Below are 19,116 nucleotides of genomic sequence, written 5' to 3'. Positions count from 1 at the left end.
GGAAAAGGCCTAGCAACTAGGTAATTGAGCTTATTACTTAGTTGGTTTGTCTATTAGCAGCCATTTATAATATAGACCTCCTAGCTAACTTTAAACTTTTCTAGTCGCTAATGCTTATTCGTTTACTACTTTTAGGCTTCCTAGGCTTTTTATATACTTTTCCTAGTAAATTAGATAGTAGAATTGATTTTAGAGAGTATCTTCTAGGCTTTAGTACGATTAAGCTTGTCTTTAACGCTACTAAACTCTTAGATATATTCCTACTAATTGTAGGTTATCTAAGGAAGTATACTAGTCTCGACTTTGAATAAGGCGAGACTGGTAGACAAGTAGGGTAAAATAGCTTAAGTAAAATCTATTATAGGCAATAATTCTAACTAATTGTCTTAGAAATAGTTAATAAATAGATATAGGCGCTAGTTAAAGTATTAATTTATAATTTTAGTTTATCTATTTGTCTAGGGGTACTCTAAAGAAGAGAGGTATAAGTTAATTCCAAGGATTTTATAGAACTTGTCCTAGAATACTAAGATAAACTAAGGGCTTTAGTCTAAAGTAATCGATTCTAGGGCTCTATAAATATACTAAATATACTAATAGAAGAGTTACACTATCTCTTTAATAATAGTAGTCTTATAATAAGGAAGTAAATAACTACGTTTCCCTAAGTGGTCTACTACAATAAAGACTTAGTCGTAGCTTAACTTGTCTTAAGGCATTATATAGAAGTCTATAGTAATATACTACCAAGGTCTTATAGGAACTTCTAGGGGCTTGAGGAGGATTAGTAGCTTATCGTAGAGTATATAGGAACGTTAGCAAGTCTAGTAATTCCAGATAAACTTGTCAATATCTCCTATTTGCCCTAGCTAGAAGTATTGTCTCTAGATTAACTCTTGTATCTTGTTCCTACCTAGGTAGGTTATAGAAATCTAGTTATAGATCTCGGCTAATAGGTAGGTTCGTAGATAGCTATCCAATAGGACTATTAGCCTCTCTCCCTTTAGTAGGAAGCTACTATCGCTTAAAGTTTAGTTAGTATTATTTTGGTAAACAAGCTTTTAGAAGCTCCCTAGGGCCTCGCTTTCCTAGTTTGCTTTAAGAATAGTATCTACTAGCTTATATTTTCCAAGTTGTTGTAGGTAGGACAATTCAAATTCGTTAGCTTCGATCTAATAGACTATATACCGTAAGTCGCACTTAGTAGGCTCCTTAGGTAGCAACTCTAGTTCTTCTAGGATCTATAGGTCTAGCTTGCTCTTAGGGAGGACTATCTAGGTACAATAGGCTTCTTAGACTTCCTTCTAGGTAGCGAGCTCTTTAGCTTTGTAGGACAAGGCGTTAGCAATAGCGTTTTACTTACTAGGTCGGTAGACAATTTAGAAATTTAGGGTAGAGAGGAGCTTAGCCTATTTGGCTTGCTATATATTAAGTAGCTTCATCTATATAAAGTATTGCAATGTATAGTAGTTAGATAAGATGTTGAACTACTATTAGAGGCTAAGCAGTATTAGATACTATTCTTTGATAGTATATACAATGGTAAAGAGTTCCTTGTTATAGATAGGATAATTGCTTTCTAGTCTAGACATCGTTTTTAAAAAGAATACAATGGGGTACTAACTATCGTTATATTTCTACTAGAAGACTCTAGCTATAACTCCGCTAGATATATCGACTTCGATTTAGCTCTTCCTAGTAGAGTTGTAGTGCTCAAGGAGTAGAGTATTAGTTATTTATCTCCTAAGTTCTTAGAAGGCTTCTTTACACTCTTTGATCTATTTGAACAGTTTTCCTTTAATAGTTAGGCGCTATAGGGGTTATACAATCCTTCTATACTTATAGACGAACTAGTAGTAAAAATTATAGAATCTAAGGAAGGCTTATACTCCCTATATAGTAATAGGTTAGTTCTAAGAAACCACTGTCTCAATTTTCTTTAGGTCTACTTAAACGCTTTCGGTACTAATGATAAACCTAAGGAACTTAGTCTTAGTGATATAGAATTTATATTTCTTAATATCCGTTTAGAGACCTACTTTATATAGCTTTTAGAGGATAAGTTGTATATACTTATAGTATTTTTCTTTGTTCTAAGAGTAGATAATTAGGTTATTGATATAGGTGGTTATAAATATATCGAGGTACTCAAAGAACTAGAAATTAACAAATCGCTAGAAGGTAGCAGGTCTATTATATAGGCTAAATAGCAGGACCTTATAGTAGAATTAGCTATAGTAGGTTTAGAAGGTTGTAAGGTCTTCGCTTCTAGGGGCAAGTCAGATCTAGTAGAAGGCTTGCTAGATATCAATCTTAGTAAAGATTTTAATATTTCCTTATTGTTATAAGGTTTCGTCAATATAAGGTAGTAGATAGTAGTCTTTGATAGTAACCTTATTTAGAGCTTAGTAGTTAACGTAGAACCTCTAGGTCCTATCTCCTTTGATAGCAAAGAGTATAGGGGAGCTATATAAGGCGGTACTTAGCTTAATAAAACCCTTCTATAGGTTCTCAACTAGATACCTCTTTATAGTTTCTAGCTAGTCGAGAGTATAAGAGTATAAGGGGCTTACTCGCTAGGGTAGCAGTCTAGTAAATTCAATTTTATAGTTATATTCATACCTTAGAGGCATCTTATTAGATTCTTTCTTTAAAAATATATTAGTAAATTTAGTAAAATAAAGGTACTTTACAATCGCTTCCTCGACTTAGGCTTAGACTTCCTTATCCTCGTCATTAGGGAGTTTACTAATCTTCTTAGCTTTAATAGCTTAGTCGATCTAGACGATTATAATAAATCTTGACGTAGAATTTCCTTGTTGGTTCCCCTTAAAGAACATTTTATTAAAGGCTATAGTAGAGATGACTATAGCTTTGATTAGGTCCTTAAGAATCTATAGTCGCTTACCCTCTTTTACCTAGGAGACAGCCTATTCCTCTTCTTCTTTAGATGTTATAGGTCGAGTATAGGTTCCTAGGGGAATAAATTCCTTGCCTTTCAATGCCTAGTCTATCTTCTAGAGGCTATTGTCCTATATACCTCTAAACGATATCTTCCAAGGGGGTTCCTTAGAGGGTTTAGTGAGATTACGCCTATTAGTATATATTTTAGAGACTTTGAGTTGCACTAATTAGTATAATCTTAGGCTTACCTTAGGTTATACTAATTGATATATTCCTAGATCTTTAGTAGGCTATACTAATTAGTGGAATTTGTTAGGTATAGGTTTAGAAAGTAGCTTTCTATACTTTAGTATTTATAGCTACTACTAAGCCTTTTAACGCTAGTCTTAACGCTCTATTGCTTAGTCTCTCTACTTAGTATCTTTCTAGTGTTTAGGGTTTAATATCTTTAGAACAAGAGAGTTGTAAAGAATCTTAAGGATATAACTCTATTCTAGATTATATAGTTTATCTTTAGGCTAGATTAGTCGATATTAGCGAGTATCTAGTAGAATATTATAGTAAATAAGCTACTATTGGCATAGTAATAGCTAATGCTCTTTCCCTATATTAAGAGCTAGAAATAGGGTATTCTTCTATATTCTCCTATTAATTCGGAGGTCGAATCTTAGGATTAAGACGATAGGGTCTATAGATTGGCTTTAGAAGTCCTTTATAGAGATTAGAGTCTCGAGTAGTGTCCCCTCAACGCTGAGTTTCTTAGCAATTCGCTTTATATAAGTTTAATTAAAGAAGGTATAACCATTTGCTCTAGAGTTAACAAGTATAGTAATAGTAATACTAGTTCTATTAATAACTAAAGTACAAGGGAAGGAGAGACTCTAATCGCCTATAAGCTACTAAATGTCTATCTAGGTAACTGCTAACCTAATATCTAGCTATAAGCTAGAGTCTACTTTCCCTAGGGCCCTTAGTCTTCTAATTTAGTAGTTTTAGTCTTGTTTTCCTTAACTAAGTTCATTATTTTTTCTAAGTCTACCTTTATTTTTTTAATTATAGCTATAATACGTTTTAGACATTATACCTTTATATAACTAGTCTTCTAGCAATAGAAGCACTTGCTCTCCTCTTTTAGAGCATTACGCTCTTTTTAAGAGAGTCTAGAAGATCCTAATTTAGTGTTACACGCAGTTGTAGGTCACCTGTGGCCACCTGTGGCCAACTGCGCAAGTGTGGGCCCACTGAGCTCACTGGGCCCCACAACAGCACTAGGCCCCGCAACAGTGCACAGGCCACCTTACGCATAGGCCACCACACTCCTGTATTTAGGTAGGCACTTGCCCGCATCTCACGCTCTTGCAAATACATCGATCTTGCACTCTTCCAAAGTTCCGACTTGGTTTGAGTGCTTCGCTGCCTTGGCTGACGAGGTCAAGCAGCACCCACTTTGTTCGTGTAACATTTAGCCTTACCTCTACCAGAGCTATCTAGCTAAGGGGTCTTTTCTTTCTTCTTTGTAGGAGCTAATCCTCTGCTTAGTTATCTAGATCCTAGTAAATTAGATTTTTTATCCTTCTAATCCTTTTTAGCTATTTCTTAGAGTAAAGAGAACTAGTAACTAAGGTAAGTAAAATTGTTAAAGCTAACATTTAGATTAACTAGATCTCTTACTATCTAGAAACGTAGGCTCTAAGAGAGTCGAGTATAGAACTCCTCTTTCTACTTGTCCTTAGGTTTCTTAAATTTAGTAGTAAGATAGATAAACTTAGTAAAGAACTTATAGTAGGGCGTAGATCCTATCTTTAGAACTATAAAATCATTCTTTATATAGCAGAGCTTAGTAGGATTGGTATAGAATCTATCTAAGAAGTTGAACAACTTGTTAAAATTAGTGATTAGCTCTGCTACGTCTTCTTCTAGATAGGGTACAAGAGCCTCTATTGCTTCGCCTCCAATAAAGGACACTATATATCCGAATTTTAAGTCCTTTATCAAGAATAATTCGTAGTTCCCTTTGATTTTCTAAAGTATAGCTGCCTTCTATATTAAATACTTTAAGTCTTTACTATCGATAAATTTCTTAAGGTTAGCAATCTTCGTAGTCTTTATATAGGTTGTAGGTTTAAGAGTCTTTTCGATCATTGAGATTAGGCGATTAGGATTATATAACTCTAAGTACAACTTGGTTTATATCAGTTTAGTTTAGATCAAGGGTATAGTTTAGCCTTATTGATCGACTATATTAGTAATTTTCTTAAGGAGCTTCGTCCTCTCGTCTTCTAGTACTATCTTATCGTATAAAAGTACCTCGACTTAGGCGTATAAAATAGAAAGTTCTTTAGGGTTAGGGATATTGCCTTATTCTTACTTAAACTGCTAAACTCTTATAAGTAGCATTGCTATCAAATTGGCTAGTGCGTTATAGGTGACTTATAGAGCTATAGCTTACCCAATTGCTATATTGTACTATACAATGATCAATTAGATTATCTTAATAAGATCGTTGCTTTGTAACTGATCGACCTATTTGGTACTTAACAGCTAGACCTCCTTAGGAGTAAGGGAAGTGCGCAATGGCAATATACTTATTCTTAAGCCTTATGTAACGTTTAATTAAATCTACCTCCTATTCTTTGGCTAAGTATTCGATTTAGCTAATTTAGTCGAAAAACTTAGGAATAAGGTTTATAAGCTTATATTCCTCGATCAAGTTGACGGTTATTTAGGTTTAAAAGCTAAACAAAGTTAAATCGCCGATCTTCAATCAAATTTAGGTACCTTAGTTACCTCTTATATTAAACTTATAGAGGTCTACTAGATTAATCTTCTAGGTATTCTAGCCTTATTTAGTAGGCCTAGGAGTATAACCTACATTTTCTATCTTATAAGCTATTGTTGGAATTATACCTCTTTTAGAACTTCTTTTATTAATCGATATAATAAGGTGATTATACTACTTGCCGCTAGTTAATCGGAGGTTGCTTTGCTATTAGTAACCTATTATATATTTAATAATTTATCCTTAGTGCTAATTGGTTCCTAGCCAACCTGTCGCACTGCACTATTGGCAAGTCGAAGGTTCTATCGGAGATTTAGGTTCCCTAGCCAACTAAACTAGTCCTATTGAGAAAGACTATATTGGATATTGTGTCGCTTTCGTAGGCTTATAGTGGTAAGACTTAAAGTAATGTTATAGCAAGGTAAAACAAGTGCTAGATAGCTTGTAGCTAAATTAATCCTTAATTAACGAAGACTTTAAGTCTAAGGAGAGAGGGAAAACTATCAATATATAGGTGGAAAACCGTACTCAAATACCTTAGGTAGTATATATAGACAATTTGCAGTGAGGCTACAATTTGCAGTAGGGCTACAAAGTCTATACGTTGTAGAGTAAGACGCCGTTTGCCTTATTAGCGCGTTTTTCCTTATCGGCAAGTCAACCCCTCCTTCCTAATCTGGAAGTCGACTTGAATCTTATAAATCTACTAACTTAGGAAGTCACGTAGGTAGATGGTTACGTGACAGGTCCGTGCGCAAGTTATGTGACGGTGGTTAGCGTACTATGCCGTTACAGCACCCACAGTTACATACCCTGCAGCACCCACAGTTACAGTGCCCCCCTAGTTTGTTTGTTAGTTTGGTACTTACAGTGGGCTATAACAAAGGTTTGAAAGCTAATTAATAATAGATTATAAAAACTGTACAGTACTTAATCTTCTATAGAAAAACAGAAGCGAAATAGGTTACTCTTAGTACCCTATGTACCCCCCCTGATTCTTAATCACCTAAGCTAGCCGCCTTGGCATAGAATGAACTAACTGCAATAGATAGTTAGAGGGCACTATATTCTACGCCTATAAAATAGCTTCTTTCAATGCTTCGCCGGTTGGCTAAACAGGATAGTTGCGTTCAATCTATCGCTTTATCTATACCTATATATGTTCAATGGGATTGAGGTTTAGAGAGTAGGGAGGCTAGGTAATAACAAATGTATTAGGGAAGTGTTTTACTATATACTCCTTGGTCGACCTAGAGCTATAAGCTAGAGTATTATCCTGTTAGAGCTTAAAGGTTGGGTTTTCTATTTAAAATTGGTAAAATAGAAGAAGAATATGCTCCTAGTAGGTAGCCGAGTTGATCTTGCCTCAGGACTTCTCCTATATTAAATATATACTCTTGCTTTTACTAGCGAAATAGCCTTAGAACATCTAGCCATTGGCCCGTTGCCAAATTATAGCGAAGTCTTAAGGATCCTCGCCTAGGAAAATAGTAATGTATTTATAGCTAGAACTAAGGCTATTAACTTAGGTTTCATTAAACTAGATCTATTACTCCTAATTAATAGAGCGAAGGTAAGCCTATTGTTGGGCAAATGTAAAGCATAGTTGCTAAGTCTTTAGTGTAAGTGGCTATCGCATTGGTTAAAGGGTTCGAACAACGCCCTAGCCTTCTATTATATAGCGAATAGCGCGAGTACTATAGAGCGTAAGAGCTAGGAGCATCTTTTGCACCTATCCTATAGAAGGAAGCGCTTTAAGGCCTTAGGTATATTGACAAAGTAGTAAATCAGTTCCTACACTTCCTTTAGAACAATTAGCACCCGGCTATACTCTGAAAACTATAGCTTATTAGAAGCGTAGAGGGCGTATTGGACTTGCTGCTAGGTAAGGTTCATTGCCTTAGCGATCTATAGCATAGTTATTTTACTATAGATATACAATGCCTTAGCGATAACCCTCTCTTCATATACAGTAAATTAGTTCTTTTATAGGGGTACAACGGTAGAAGGATAGTCGGTAAAAGATAGGTTGGCTAGGTCGATCTATAGGCGCGAAGGCGAGGGCAAAGGAGGGGGGTCGAAGCCGTTGGAAGAATCAGAGCTTGGGTAAGCCAGGAGGTCGGCTATCGAGAGCTCCTTAGGAGGAACATCTAGAAGACTAGATTAACTAAGAAAATATAAGATAATTAGGGAAAATAGATGTACCTACTAGGTAGGCTAGACTTTGCGGTACGTCTAGCAGCCTAGCGCGCGTTGAATGCCTAGATGGCTTCGGCTTATAGTATTGAAGGAAGGCTAGGTTCTTCAACCTCTTCCAATTCCTTGGTATCGGCTAGGAAATTAAGGTCTTCGTCGTATTCGTCGTCGTCGTCGTTATTCAACAGTGGGTCGGCCTATCGTAGCTAGGACCAACTGGCTAGCAGTTGCTACGGCATGATAGCCTGCAGGTCAGCGATGTGCCGTACAGCTAGGCCAGGTCGGTGGGCCTCTAGCTGGGCCAGAAAGGTGGGCAGGATAGAGGGCAAGAAGGTGGGCATCTTCGAACCTGGAAAATGGGGCCTTTTTATAGCTGAACTGCCTACCTAGCTGATTTGGCTAATTTGGCTGATTTGGCTGCCCACCTGGCTAATCTGGCTGATTTAGCTAATTTGGCTGCCCTGGGCGATTTTGAAGGATTTGATAGCTTTGATAGTAGTGATGCTTTTTTTGATGGTTTGGTCGATGGTTTTGTTGAATGCAGTGCCAGAGCTAGGAAGCTGAACAGGTGGGTAAAAAGGCCGATTTTTAGTTAGCTGCAGGGCCCTGTCAGCAAGTAGGTAAAAAGTGGGGCAAAGAACCAAACTAACAAACAAACTAGGGTAGAACTGTATATACCCTGCGGCACCCACAGTTATATACCCTGCCTACGGCAGCCACAGTTACGTAATTCTGCTTGCGGTAGCCACAGTTACGTAACCCTGCTTGCGGTAGCCACAGTTACGTACCCTGCCTACGGCAGCCACAGTTATATACCCTACCTGCAGTAGCCACAGTTGTGCACCCTGCCTACGGCAGTCACAGTTGTGTACCCTGCCTACAGTAGCTACAGTTATGCACCCTGCCTGTAGCTCCTCGAGGTATCGCAAGGTGTAAGGTAGCTAAAATATCTTTAATTAAAGCGAAGCTTCAATGACGAGCCTTTCGAGTATGTACTATATACATAGAGGAAGCGAGGAAGGAGGCTTCGGTTCATTTACTAGGCAAATCCTCTAGAGTTTTCATTACAAGGATTAGATACTATAGCTATACTATATCTTAGTAGTAGAGATGTCTCTAATCTTTTTTCCAACTTTCCCCCTTTTAGCTATATCTTCTTACAGTGTTAATCCTAAATCGATATAGAATAGTGATATCTAGATACTAACTTTGTTGTCGGCTTATAGGAGCTATAGAATTATTAATGGCTACTTAATATATCTCGAGAACATAGTATAGTAGGCGCTATTAAGGGCAACGTCGACGTTATAGTAGTATAGCAGTGTAGCTTAGCTATTGCAAGAGTTCGACTACTATAAGCCGGTTTGATAGTTCAACTACTATAAGTAAGTTTAAACTACTATAAGCGAGTTCAACTACTATAAGCGAGTTCGAACTACTATAAGCGAGTTCAACTACTATAAACGAGTTCGACTATTATAAACAAGTTCGACCACTATAAGCTAATTCAACTACTATAAGCTAGTTCGACTACTATAAACAAATTCAACTATTATAAACGAGTTTAGCTACTGAGGAGAGGAGGCGAGGGCACATCAGGTGGCTAAGCGAGAGCCGGAGAGAAGAGGATATAGATCGAGGGAGCTCCTCCTAGTAGGTGGGAGGAGAGCTGAGATCTATATACACAGGTAGGAGCTCAGCCCTATGGGCCAGACCTATAGGCCAGAGCGAGAGCCCTATAGGTGCCAGAGCCACAGAGCCACAGAGCTATAGACAGAGGGCCAGTGTAGTACACGACACACCCCCCAGACGTGCTCCGAGGAGCGGGTCTATAAAAAACGTAAGGCACACTGGGCTATAGATCTAGAGATCCTATCTACAGATCTATCCCTCGAACAAAGGAAAAAATAGGTGTTTAACAAGGCTGTTAAGGCCTACAGTTGCCTCTATCAGCTATATTGGCTAGAGCTATTAACAAGTTTGTCAATAAGAAAAGTGGTCGAACTGACCTCCACTGTTAGGAGTGTCGACCGCGGTAGTAGTACTTGCCGTTGTACTGCCTTGGCTAGCACTCCTAGACGTACTATTAGCAACGCTACTATTAGCGTTGTCCAAACACTGCATTAGGGGCCTCTATTAATATAGTTCCCTCCGTTCTACTGTCACTGCTAGCCTAGTAATTAGCAGGGGGGCTACTCTCTCTAAACACGTCTAGGCGTTCCTAGTACGTAGCTCTGGAAAATTGGTTCTAGAGTATAAGGACTACTAGTAGGATCCTCGTTCGAGCCCTAGCCTTAGGCGCTTAAGTACTTCTATACCCCCTAGTTTAATAGAAGAGTAGGGAGGAGCCTGCCCTTCCAGTTCCTTCGATACCCCCTAGTTGTTTTAGAGAGCTAGGAACCGTCACTAGGTCTTTAGTAGGCTACAACTCTAAATAGGGAATAGAGTATATGCTATACCTAGGAGCTGAAGAACTAAGTAAGGAACTATAGACGCCTAAAGCCTATAGTTACTATTGTGTACCTAGTACCTAATTCTATAGTATTAGCTAATCAGAAAGGCCACTAGGAACTTAGGTCTTTATAGCGAAGCTGAAAAAGGCCGTAGGAAGTGCCCTACCTTGTAGAGGTGGGTAAGGAAAAGGATCTTCTAGAACTGTTGGCACCCCCTGAACAGGGTAGAGGCCGCCTATCGATTGCTCCTAAGAATAGCTGTGGCGTGTACGCTAGTGGCTTAGTAGGTAGTAGCTAAGGTTGCAAAAGGTTGGGAGATCTGAACGTTCCAAAAAAGAAAAGGGGCTTAAAAAAAGGAGGTCGGAAGTCGACGATTGAAGGTGCTCTTAATCGTAAGAATATACGAGAGATGCTATAGTAGTTACAGGCTTAAGAGGCTAGAAGATAGAAGAAAGGAAGTAAAAGATGGCCCTACAACTGATGGCCCTATAAAGAACCTCCGAGGGTGATTTTGAAGCGCGAACTGGGCTTATAACTGAGGAGAGGAGGCGAGGGTATATTAGGTGGCTGAGCGAGAGCCGGAGAGAAGAGGATGTTGATCGAGGGAGCTCCTCCTAGTAGGTAGGAGGAGAGCTGAGATCTATATACACAGGTGGGAGCTCAGCCCCACAGGCCAGACCCATAGGCTAGAGCGAGAGCCCTATAGGTGCTAGAGCCACAGAGCCACAGAGCTACAGACAGGGGGCCAGTGTGGTATACGACAGCTACTATAAGCGAGTTCAGCTATTATAAACGAATTCGACTACTATAAGCAAGTTTGAACTACTATAAATAAGTTTAAACTACTATAAGTAAGTTCGAACTACTATAAGCAAGTTCAGCTACTATAAGCTAGTTCAACTATTGTAAGTAAGTTTGACTACTATAAGCGAGTTCGACTACTATGAGGTTTATTTAGTTTAATACAAGACACTAGACTACAAGACAGGAAGTAGTAAGCAGGCAGGTAGGCCAAGCCGCTATACCGACGACCAAGCCAAGCTACTATACCGACGACCAAGCCAAGCTAGCCTAGACTATGCCATCGCCGGAAGCAATCCGACCGAGCTAGCGCTATAAGCTAAGACGGCGTTAGCCGTTGTAGGCTTCGGCGCGGCCAGTCGGATTGCCCGGCGTAGCCAGTCGGATAGGCGGCTAGCTAGCTCAGGCGGTCGTCGGCTACAGTAGGCAGCGGTGGCGGCAAGGCTCCGGCTCCGGCCCTGGCCCTAGCCCTGCCAAGCTTCGCTTCACCACTTACTGTGGCGCGGCACAGTCAAGGGTCTTGTTGTATAGAGCGAGGCGATTCTTAAAATCGGGTTGCAGCGGGGTAAGCTGGTTGCTATAGCGATTGTTCGGCTAGCAGTCAGTTGCAAACGGGTTTAGGTTAATGGACAGTGAAGGACTTGGAGCGCTGTACCAGCTTGTCCAGCGCCTGGCGCAACACGTTGTTCCGAGCGCGAGCCTGCCCAATTAGGGCGGTTGAGAAATCCGGATTAACGTGAGTCGGATGATTGTGCGGAACATCTCTTTCCCTCTCCCTCCCCGCGCGGGGCTGACAAAGTTGATTCAACCGTCACATCGCCACATCGCCGACACCGTGTCCGGTTGTTCCGGGCAATGCTTATGCAAATGACATCATCCCGACATTTGGATCGCGCGTCTCCGCGTCTTTTTGTATAACAACAGCCGCAAACAGGCGGAGCGCCATCTTCGTGCACAGCAATTGCACAACGGAGTCGTCCGTCTGGAATGCGTCCGGATCCGTTAGCGCACTGCAACACGACCATCACGCAAAGGCACTGAGACGACCCATATATAAGTAGACTGCTCCGCGTCTGAGCGAGTTGGGAGATTAGGTATCGTCAGCTGTCAAGCGGCACACCCTGAGCTCCCCGTCAGCCCCACCTGACTTACTCACACCAACATCACGCCACTTACACAAGTCCGCCACAATGACCAAGATCGTCACCGTCGTCGGCGCCACGGGTGCCCAGGGCAGGGCCGTGGTCAACGCCTTCCTCAACAACCCGGCCTACAAAGTCCGCGCCATCACGCGCAACCCGTCGGGCGCCGCCGGCCAGGCGCTGGCCGCCAAGGGCGCCGAGGTCGTGTCGGCGGACCTCAACGACCTCGAGGGCCTGACCAAGGCCTTCGCCGGCTCGCACGTCATCTTCGGCATGACCAACTTCTTCGAGCCCTTCATCGCGCACCAGGACCCCATCAAGGCCATGGAGGTCGAGGTGCAGCAGGGCACCAACCTCGCGCGCGCGGCCGCCGCCACGGCGACGCTCGAGCACTACATCTGGAGCACGCTGCCCAACGCGCTGGCCGTGTCGGCCGGCAAGTACCTGGTGCCGCACTTCGAGGGCAAGAACCGCGTGGACGCCTACATCCGCGAGCGCGAGCCCGCCCTGCTGCGCAAAACCACCTTCCTCTGGGTCGGCTTCTACAGCACCAACTACGCGTTCCCCATGTACACGCCCTACCCGATCCCGACCGCCGGCAAGCACGTGCAGTTCGCCAACTTCGCGCCCGACACGCCCATTAGCTCCATCGGCGACGTCGCCGTCAACCTGACGCCCTTCGTCCGGGCCGTCGTCGAGCAGCGCGCCCGCACCGCCGGCGGCGCCATCGTGCTTGCTGTTAGCAGCGTGACGACCGCCGCCGACATGCTCCAGACGTGGGCCCGGGCCAGGGGCGTCCAGGCCCAGATCGTGCGCGTCAGCGGCCGGGACTACCGCGACCTCTGGCCGCTGTGGGCCGACGAGATCGGCATCATGAACGAGTACTGGGACGAGTACCGCGAGAAGAGCTGGTCTGACCCCGCCGGCGCCAAGGTGCTCACCAAGGAGGACCTGGGCGTGCAGGATGCCGAGCTGCAGAGCCTGGAGGTGGCGTTCAAGGCGCTGGAGCTGTGAATCGGTGTTGATTAGCCGGTGGTGCGTTTCTGGTTTTGTTGTTGCGTAACGAGTGAGCGGAGAGCAGGTAATTACACAGAAATTTAATTATTTGTTGACTTGGAGAACTTGGACCGGCGTTGGGGGCCGCGCCGTTACGCTTCGGATTTCGGGAAACCGGCCTTTCTCGCTAACACCGACAATTCGACAATGCTCGGTTTTGTCTTCGCAACTCCTGGTCAAGTCCTACCGTGCCTTCGGTCTATTTATCTTGAATGTCCTAGCAAGGCACCACAATGTTTCACTTGTTTAAGTTTGCCTAGCGGCAATTGTTCAGCCCCCCAGGGCTCCCTCAACAGTAACCTCCTCTTAGCCATCGGTAACCAGGCACAACTGCGGGATGTCGAGCGACAGCAGCAGGCCCTGGACGACAGTCAAGCCCGACGGCGCCCTCCATGGGCCCCGCCTGTGGCTCGTCGTCGGCGGGATGATGCTCGGCGTCTATCTTGTCGGGTTGGATATGAACATGCTTGCAACTGTAGGTGCCTAGGTACTTTTGCCGCAGCGCTAACTCGGTGCGATGAGCGTAGACTGATGCTTGTTGACCAAACAGATCATACCTCCGTTGACTGATTATTTCGGCACCATCAAAGACGTCTCATGGTACGGCGCCGCGTACACGCTGGCAGTGTAAGTCGGGGGACCCTCCATCACTTATTTCCCTCGCCGTTTGTTCTTGTCGTCGCGAGTCCTGACAAATCGTTGACTCCCTTGAAAAGCTGCGTCTTCATCCCTCCCGTAGGCCGCATCTTCACGCTGTTTTCCACCAAGCACGTCTACCTGGCCGCGCTGGCCATCTTCGAGGTCGGCAGCATCGTCTGCGCCGCCTCCACGTCCAGCCCGGTCTTCATCGTCGGCCGCGCCATCACCGGCGTCGGATCCGCCGGCATGCTGAGCGGCGCCCTGCTCACCATCTTCGCGGCCTGCGCGCCGTCCATCCGCCCCGTCGTCACCGCCTGCGCCATGTCCATGATCTCGGTCGGCTCCATCACCGGCCCGCTCATCGCTGCCGCGCTGGCCTCCCGCGTCTCCTGGCGATGGTGTAAGTTATCTACCCACCCCCGTTGCTGTGTCTCCCTCAATACGTGGATACATAATAATAACCCGGTGTAAAATATCTGACCTCGCCTCAAAAAGGCTTCTGGATCTTCCTCCCCTTCAGCGGCGCCATCACAGCCGCGACCCTACCGATCGCGATCCCGGAGCAATCCGCCAAACCGCCGCTGGCCGAGGCCTGCCGCGGTCTGCACCGCAAGCTGGACCCCGTCGGCGCCGTCGTCTTCGCCGGCCTCGCCACCATGCTGCTGCTCAGCCTGACCTGGGGCGGCGAGCGGTTCGCCTGGTCGTCGCCGACCGTTGTCGGGCTGCTGTGCGGTGCGGCGGGCCTGCTCGGCGTGCTGGCGCTGTGGATCGCGCGGCGCGGCGCCGACGCGCTCATCCCCCCTGCCTCGCTCCGCCGACGGTCTGTGGCGGTTGGGAGTGTGGTCATGTTCCTCCAGGGCGGGGCTACGCAGGTGGTGCCGTACTTTTTGCCTTTCTGTAGGTTGTTGTTGTTGCCCCACGGCGAAAAGGGGGTTGTATGTCTGCCCCCAACTGTGCAGTGGTTCTGGACCTGTCGCCGCTGGCTGCTTCTGCTCCCTTTTCAGTGAGGGGAGGTATGATGTGCTCATGTTTTTTGATGGCAGGGTTTCAAGCAGTCCGCGGCGACTCTCCGGTAACTAGCGCCGTGCATATGCTGCCGTCCTTGGTCTCCAACATCGCCGGTCTGATCGCCTTTGGCGCGCTTGGTAATGGACCAACCCCTCTTCTTTCCCGTCTTTAAGACACTGACCGCCCTTTGTTTCTGGCAGTCCGCCCGTCCCACTACATCCCCCCGTGGGCCATCACCGGCAGCGCACTGGCGAGCATCGGATCCGGGCTCTTGAGCAGCTTCACCCCCGTAGCCACAACGGGACAGTGGATCGGGTACCAGATCGTGACCAACCTTGGCCGGGGCCTTGCCTTCCAAGTGGTATTTCCGCGTCATTACCGCTTCTAAACCCCCACACTCTGCCTCCTACCCTCCCCTGCTAACGCATCGCCGCCAGCCCGTAGTGTCCGTGCAGGAGGACCTGCCCGCCGAGGAGACCGCCACTGGCCTCGCGGTCGTCAACCTGTTCATGAACCTCGGCAGCGCCGTCGCCGTCTCGGTCGCCCAGTCCGTCTTCCACAGCTACCTGCCCGGTCTGCTGCGCCGGCATGCCCCGGGCGTGGACCCCGCGGCGGTCCTGGGAGCTGGCGCGACCAGCGTCAGGGGCCTGGTGCCGCCTGCGCAGCTGCCGGGGTTGTTGGTGGCGTATAACGAGGGATTGACGCTGATGTTTGTGAGTTTCTCCTTTTTTCCTATTTTCTCTTGTTTTCTTTTCCGTTTTTCCCGCTTGACGTGTGCGCTAGCTTGACGGGATGGATAAAGAGGAGGCTGGTGCTAATGAGGTCTGTTTGCTCTGTGAAGTACCTGCCGGCGGCCTGCTCCGCTCTGGCTTGCCTGGTCAGTTTTGGGCTCAGGTGGGACAGGGTCGGGGCAGCAGGTGACAAGAAGGATGTGGAAACGCGAGCCGAGAAGGAGCCGGATGGGTTGTCTGTTGCAGGGGGGAGCGCGATGGAGGGCAAACAAACACCGAAGAGCGGTGACAATGTAACCGTGTTGAGCCTCTGAAGCCGGGTTGTCAAGATAGATCAACGACGTGATTAGTGGCCGCCGGACAAGAATTCCTCCGAGCCACTCTGCCACTCCCAGGTAACCCTCGGTCATTTGAAGTGTCGCTCACCATCTTGCATGAGGGGGTGTGCATCCAGCGAAACGGGCTCTTGGTCTTGTTCCTCCCTCCCCGTCTTTACATCACAAGACGAGCTTACTGTGCCTACTGGCTCCCTGCATAGACCTGCGTCTTGCCTGGCCCACGGCTTGCCTCCTGGTCAACGGCTTCCCCAGTTGCCCAGCTGCGTCTAGCTGCGTATAAATAGCTCCCCCAGTCCGATCATGCGGGAGTGTGGCCCAGGATGCGGGCGCGATGTCACCGTGGGTCTGATTGTGAGGCTGTTGAGGCAGCTGAGCTCGAACTCCAAGCATCCAACTCTCCGCCCGGCTGGATCTTAAAGAGGTCCCGTCAAGACTAATTTCGGCCAATTGTCGGCAATGTTTTTACCACGTCAGTACCCCGCCAAGACCGCCACGGGGTTTGCACTATCGCCAAGGGTTAGTTCGCCGGGGGTGCGGGGGGCGGCGCTAGCCCCCCGCTGGTTAGGGTGAGGGTTATAGTTAGGGTGAGGGTCAAGGTTAGGGTACGGGTTAACTTCGTTTTCTTTTTTTTCAATTTGGTTGAGGTTTCGCGAAGTTGTTGCTACGGGTCTTTGCAATTCTTCGTTGTTGATGTTGCTCGAAGTCGTGGCGACCCCACTCCCTCGCGGCAATTTGTAAATACTTGTAAGCGGTAGGTTCCGAAATTAGTCTTGGCGGGACCTCTTTAAGAATAACCCTCCGCCCGCACTGGCATTGGGCAAACTAATCTCGCTAACTTGGTGCTGTGCCACGGCATCACTTCTGGTAGGTAGTTCACTGATTGGCTACATTAGAGTGCGCCAAGGCTCATCCGGCTAAGGAAGCCTCGAGCGCCGATCCGGTGGTTTGGTCCTCCAGTTGTTTTTAAACCTGCTTTCCCCTTCCTCCTTCCCAAGTTGTTTGAGGATTGTTCTCGCCTTTCCTCTCGTTTGACGTCGCCTCATTGCTTTCGAATCGGCAAGCTCCACAGACAATGATGATGAGCACGTTTGGCCGCCAGCGAACGCCCGTCTGGGGCTGGTGTCTCCTGGCCTTCCAGTCTTGTTGGATGGCCGCGCGAGCGACGGTGGCCGAATTCGACTTGATATTTCCGCGCAACGAGACATACGCCCCAGCCCCGCTCCTGCCCGTTGTTCTGGCCATGCAGCCCCCCGACTTGATTGCGGCTTTTGACCCGTCCTATAGTTATGATATCTACGACTCGGCTGGCAGCCCTGTTACCCTGAATTACAGCGGCGTGCTGAACCACAACGAGTTTAGGGGCAACGACACCTTCTTCCTGCCCGAGTATGTCACCGGACTGAACGATATTGAGGGTACCTGGAAGCTTGTCTTGACTTTGAAGACGCGCACTTGCGAAGCGGCACCGGGCGCCGGACCGAACAACGTCAACATCACCCGTGTGAGCCAGCCGATGAGCGTTTTTTTCACCACCAAAAAGGGCGCCCCGCAAGTCCTGGACGCCCTCCAAGGAGACTGCACCCACGTGAAGGGCCTGGCTTACAACGCCACGAAGACGTTGCGGGTGCCGGAAGAGAAAAACACCGACTGTGCTGTCGTTGCACCGGACCCGTCGCTGAAGCCCGATCCTTGCAATAATGCGAAGTTAAACGACACGGCTGCGTCGAGCATCTCGGCGGCCATCGCGTCTGCGAATTGCGCCGAGTCGCATCCGGTGCTGAGCTGCCCGCCGGCTCAGACCGCCCCGCCGACTCAGACCGCCCAACCGGCTTCTCCGAGCGCAACGGCGCCCCCGAGTTCGACACCTTCAGATAACGCAGCAGCGAGCGCGTTGCCGTCTCGGGCGGTGGGAGCGGCAGGGCTTGCAGCGGCGACTTGGTTCATGTATTCCCTTCTCTAAGGGGCGGAATGGGCTGGTAATCATTGCTGAGTGATCGAGGCGGTTGGGAACGTCAGACGGAGGAGCCAGAATACCACCTACTTGATACCTTGTTCTTGACGCAGTCGATGAAATGTGCCACCAAGCCCGGGATATGAGACGAACGCCTCCGTAGAAGCTACCAAAAAGGGAGAGGGCCCCATTGGGGTTTCGAGGTGAAACTCGAACTACCCCGGCGCGACTGGGCAGCCCCTCGCTTACCCAAATCTTGAGATCAGTCTGTTTTCGGCCGCCTGCGACATGCGCTTGCCGGTACATACATCCACCCTGCCCTCCCGATTCGGGAATTCGGGACAAGCAGCAGTTGAACCTGAGACGCCAGCTAGGCGTTTGCTAGAAGCGAGACAGACAAGGACCTGACACTAAACCAAAACTTGGGATGACATTTATTAGCTCTAGGTACCCGTGTTGGAACCGCTACGCTAGCTTAGGAAGATGAAGCTATCACGATATAAGCAATGCGTACAACTAGAATCAATCGTGGTGTTAAGGATGTTTTTTTATAGGAGAGTTCTCCTAATCAGGAGCCTAGTCTTAGGCGGCAGTTGGGCATCAAGCTGGTGGATCCTAATCTCAGTAGGCCGGCCCGCTACCCTAGGCTAGGCTAGTTCTAATATACCCCCCTAGGTCGAGCCTCTAGCTTTGGCCTACTAAATCTAGTAATCTATAAAGCTATTCTCAATATTACGTCCTTCCTAATCTAGCAATTCTATAGTGTTGAGGTCCTTCTACTATTGCCCTAATCTACTGAGCCTTATATACCTACTCTTCTCAATCCTATATATTATACTATAAACCGAACCTTCTATTTGGCTAGAGCCTTCCTCTAGCCCTATATTTCTTCCTTCTATATTGTCTAGTAGGTATAGATCTTGATAAGGGCCTAGATATCTATTAGATTAAGTATTTCTATAAACTTCCTATAGGGCTTTAGTTCTAGCGCCTTCGTTAGGCCATTGGCTAATATCTAGTTCAAAGGTATATAATCTACGTTAATCCTTTTATTCTAAGCTTCTTAGTATAGCTAATAGTTATAAATGTCGATATATTTTAGCTTTGTCTATAATATA

The 19,116-nt window shown here is 46.4% G+C and overlaps 3 protein-coding genes across 3 annotated transcripts; all 3 read left to right on the top strand.

The window, feature by feature from the left end:
* The first annotated feature begins 11,887 nt into the window (after nt 1-11,887).
* THITE_2110969 (uncharacterized protein) lies at nt 11,888-13,607 on the top strand. Its single transcript, XM_003650968.1, has one exon. It carries the CDS (start codon nt 12,324-12,326, stop codon nt 13,287-13,289), a length of 966 nt encoding a protein of 321 aa, XP_003651016.1. The 5' UTR covers nt 11,888-12,323; the 3' UTR covers nt 13,290-13,607.
* A 61-nt stretch (nt 13,608-13,668) lies between these two features.
* THITE_47305 (uncharacterized protein) lies at nt 13,669-16,023 on the top strand (the record flags this gene model as incomplete). Its single annotated transcript, XM_003650967.1, has 8 exons — nt 13,669-13,806; nt 13,882-13,958; nt 14,048-14,370; nt 14,466-14,867; nt 15,014-15,115; nt 15,179-15,339; nt 15,416-15,691; nt 15,820-16,023. The coding sequence occupies 8 exons, from the start codon at nt 13,669-13,671 to the stop codon at nt 16,021-16,023; spliced, it is 1,683 nt and encodes a 560-aa protein (XP_003651015.1).
* Nucleotides 16,024-16,945: 922 nt separating this feature from the next.
* On the top strand, nt 16,946-18,547 carry THITE_2110968 (uncharacterized protein). The gene has a single exon (XM_003650966.1). The coding sequence runs from the start codon at nt 17,120-17,122 to the stop codon at nt 18,005-18,007; it is 888 nt and encodes a 295-aa protein (XP_003651014.1). The 5' UTR covers nt 16,946-17,119; the 3' UTR covers nt 18,008-18,547.
* Nucleotides 18,548-19,116: the final 569 nt, after the last annotated feature.

Source organism: Thermothielavioides terrestris, chromosome 1, assembly GCF_000226115.1.
Source record: "Thermothielavioides terrestris NRRL 8126 chromosome 1, complete sequence".
Classification (NCBI taxonomy): domain Eukaryota; kingdom Fungi; phylum Ascomycota; class Sordariomycetes; order Sordariales; family Chaetomiaceae; genus Thermothielavioides; species Thermothielavioides terrestris.
The sequence above is the reverse complement of the archived record's forward strand: the minus strand, read 5'-3'. Positions and strand labels throughout refer to the sequence as shown.

What these genes read in the sequence shown, in the direction of transcription:
- THITE_2110969 (XM_003650968.1), top strand. Translation starts at nt 12,324, where the DNA reads ATGACCAAGATCGTCACCGTCGTCGGCGCCACGGGTGCCCAGGGCAGG.
- THITE_2110968 (XM_003650966.1), top strand. Translation starts at nt 17,120, where the DNA reads ATGATGATGAGCACGTTTGGCCGCCAGCGAACGCCCGTCTGGGGCTGG.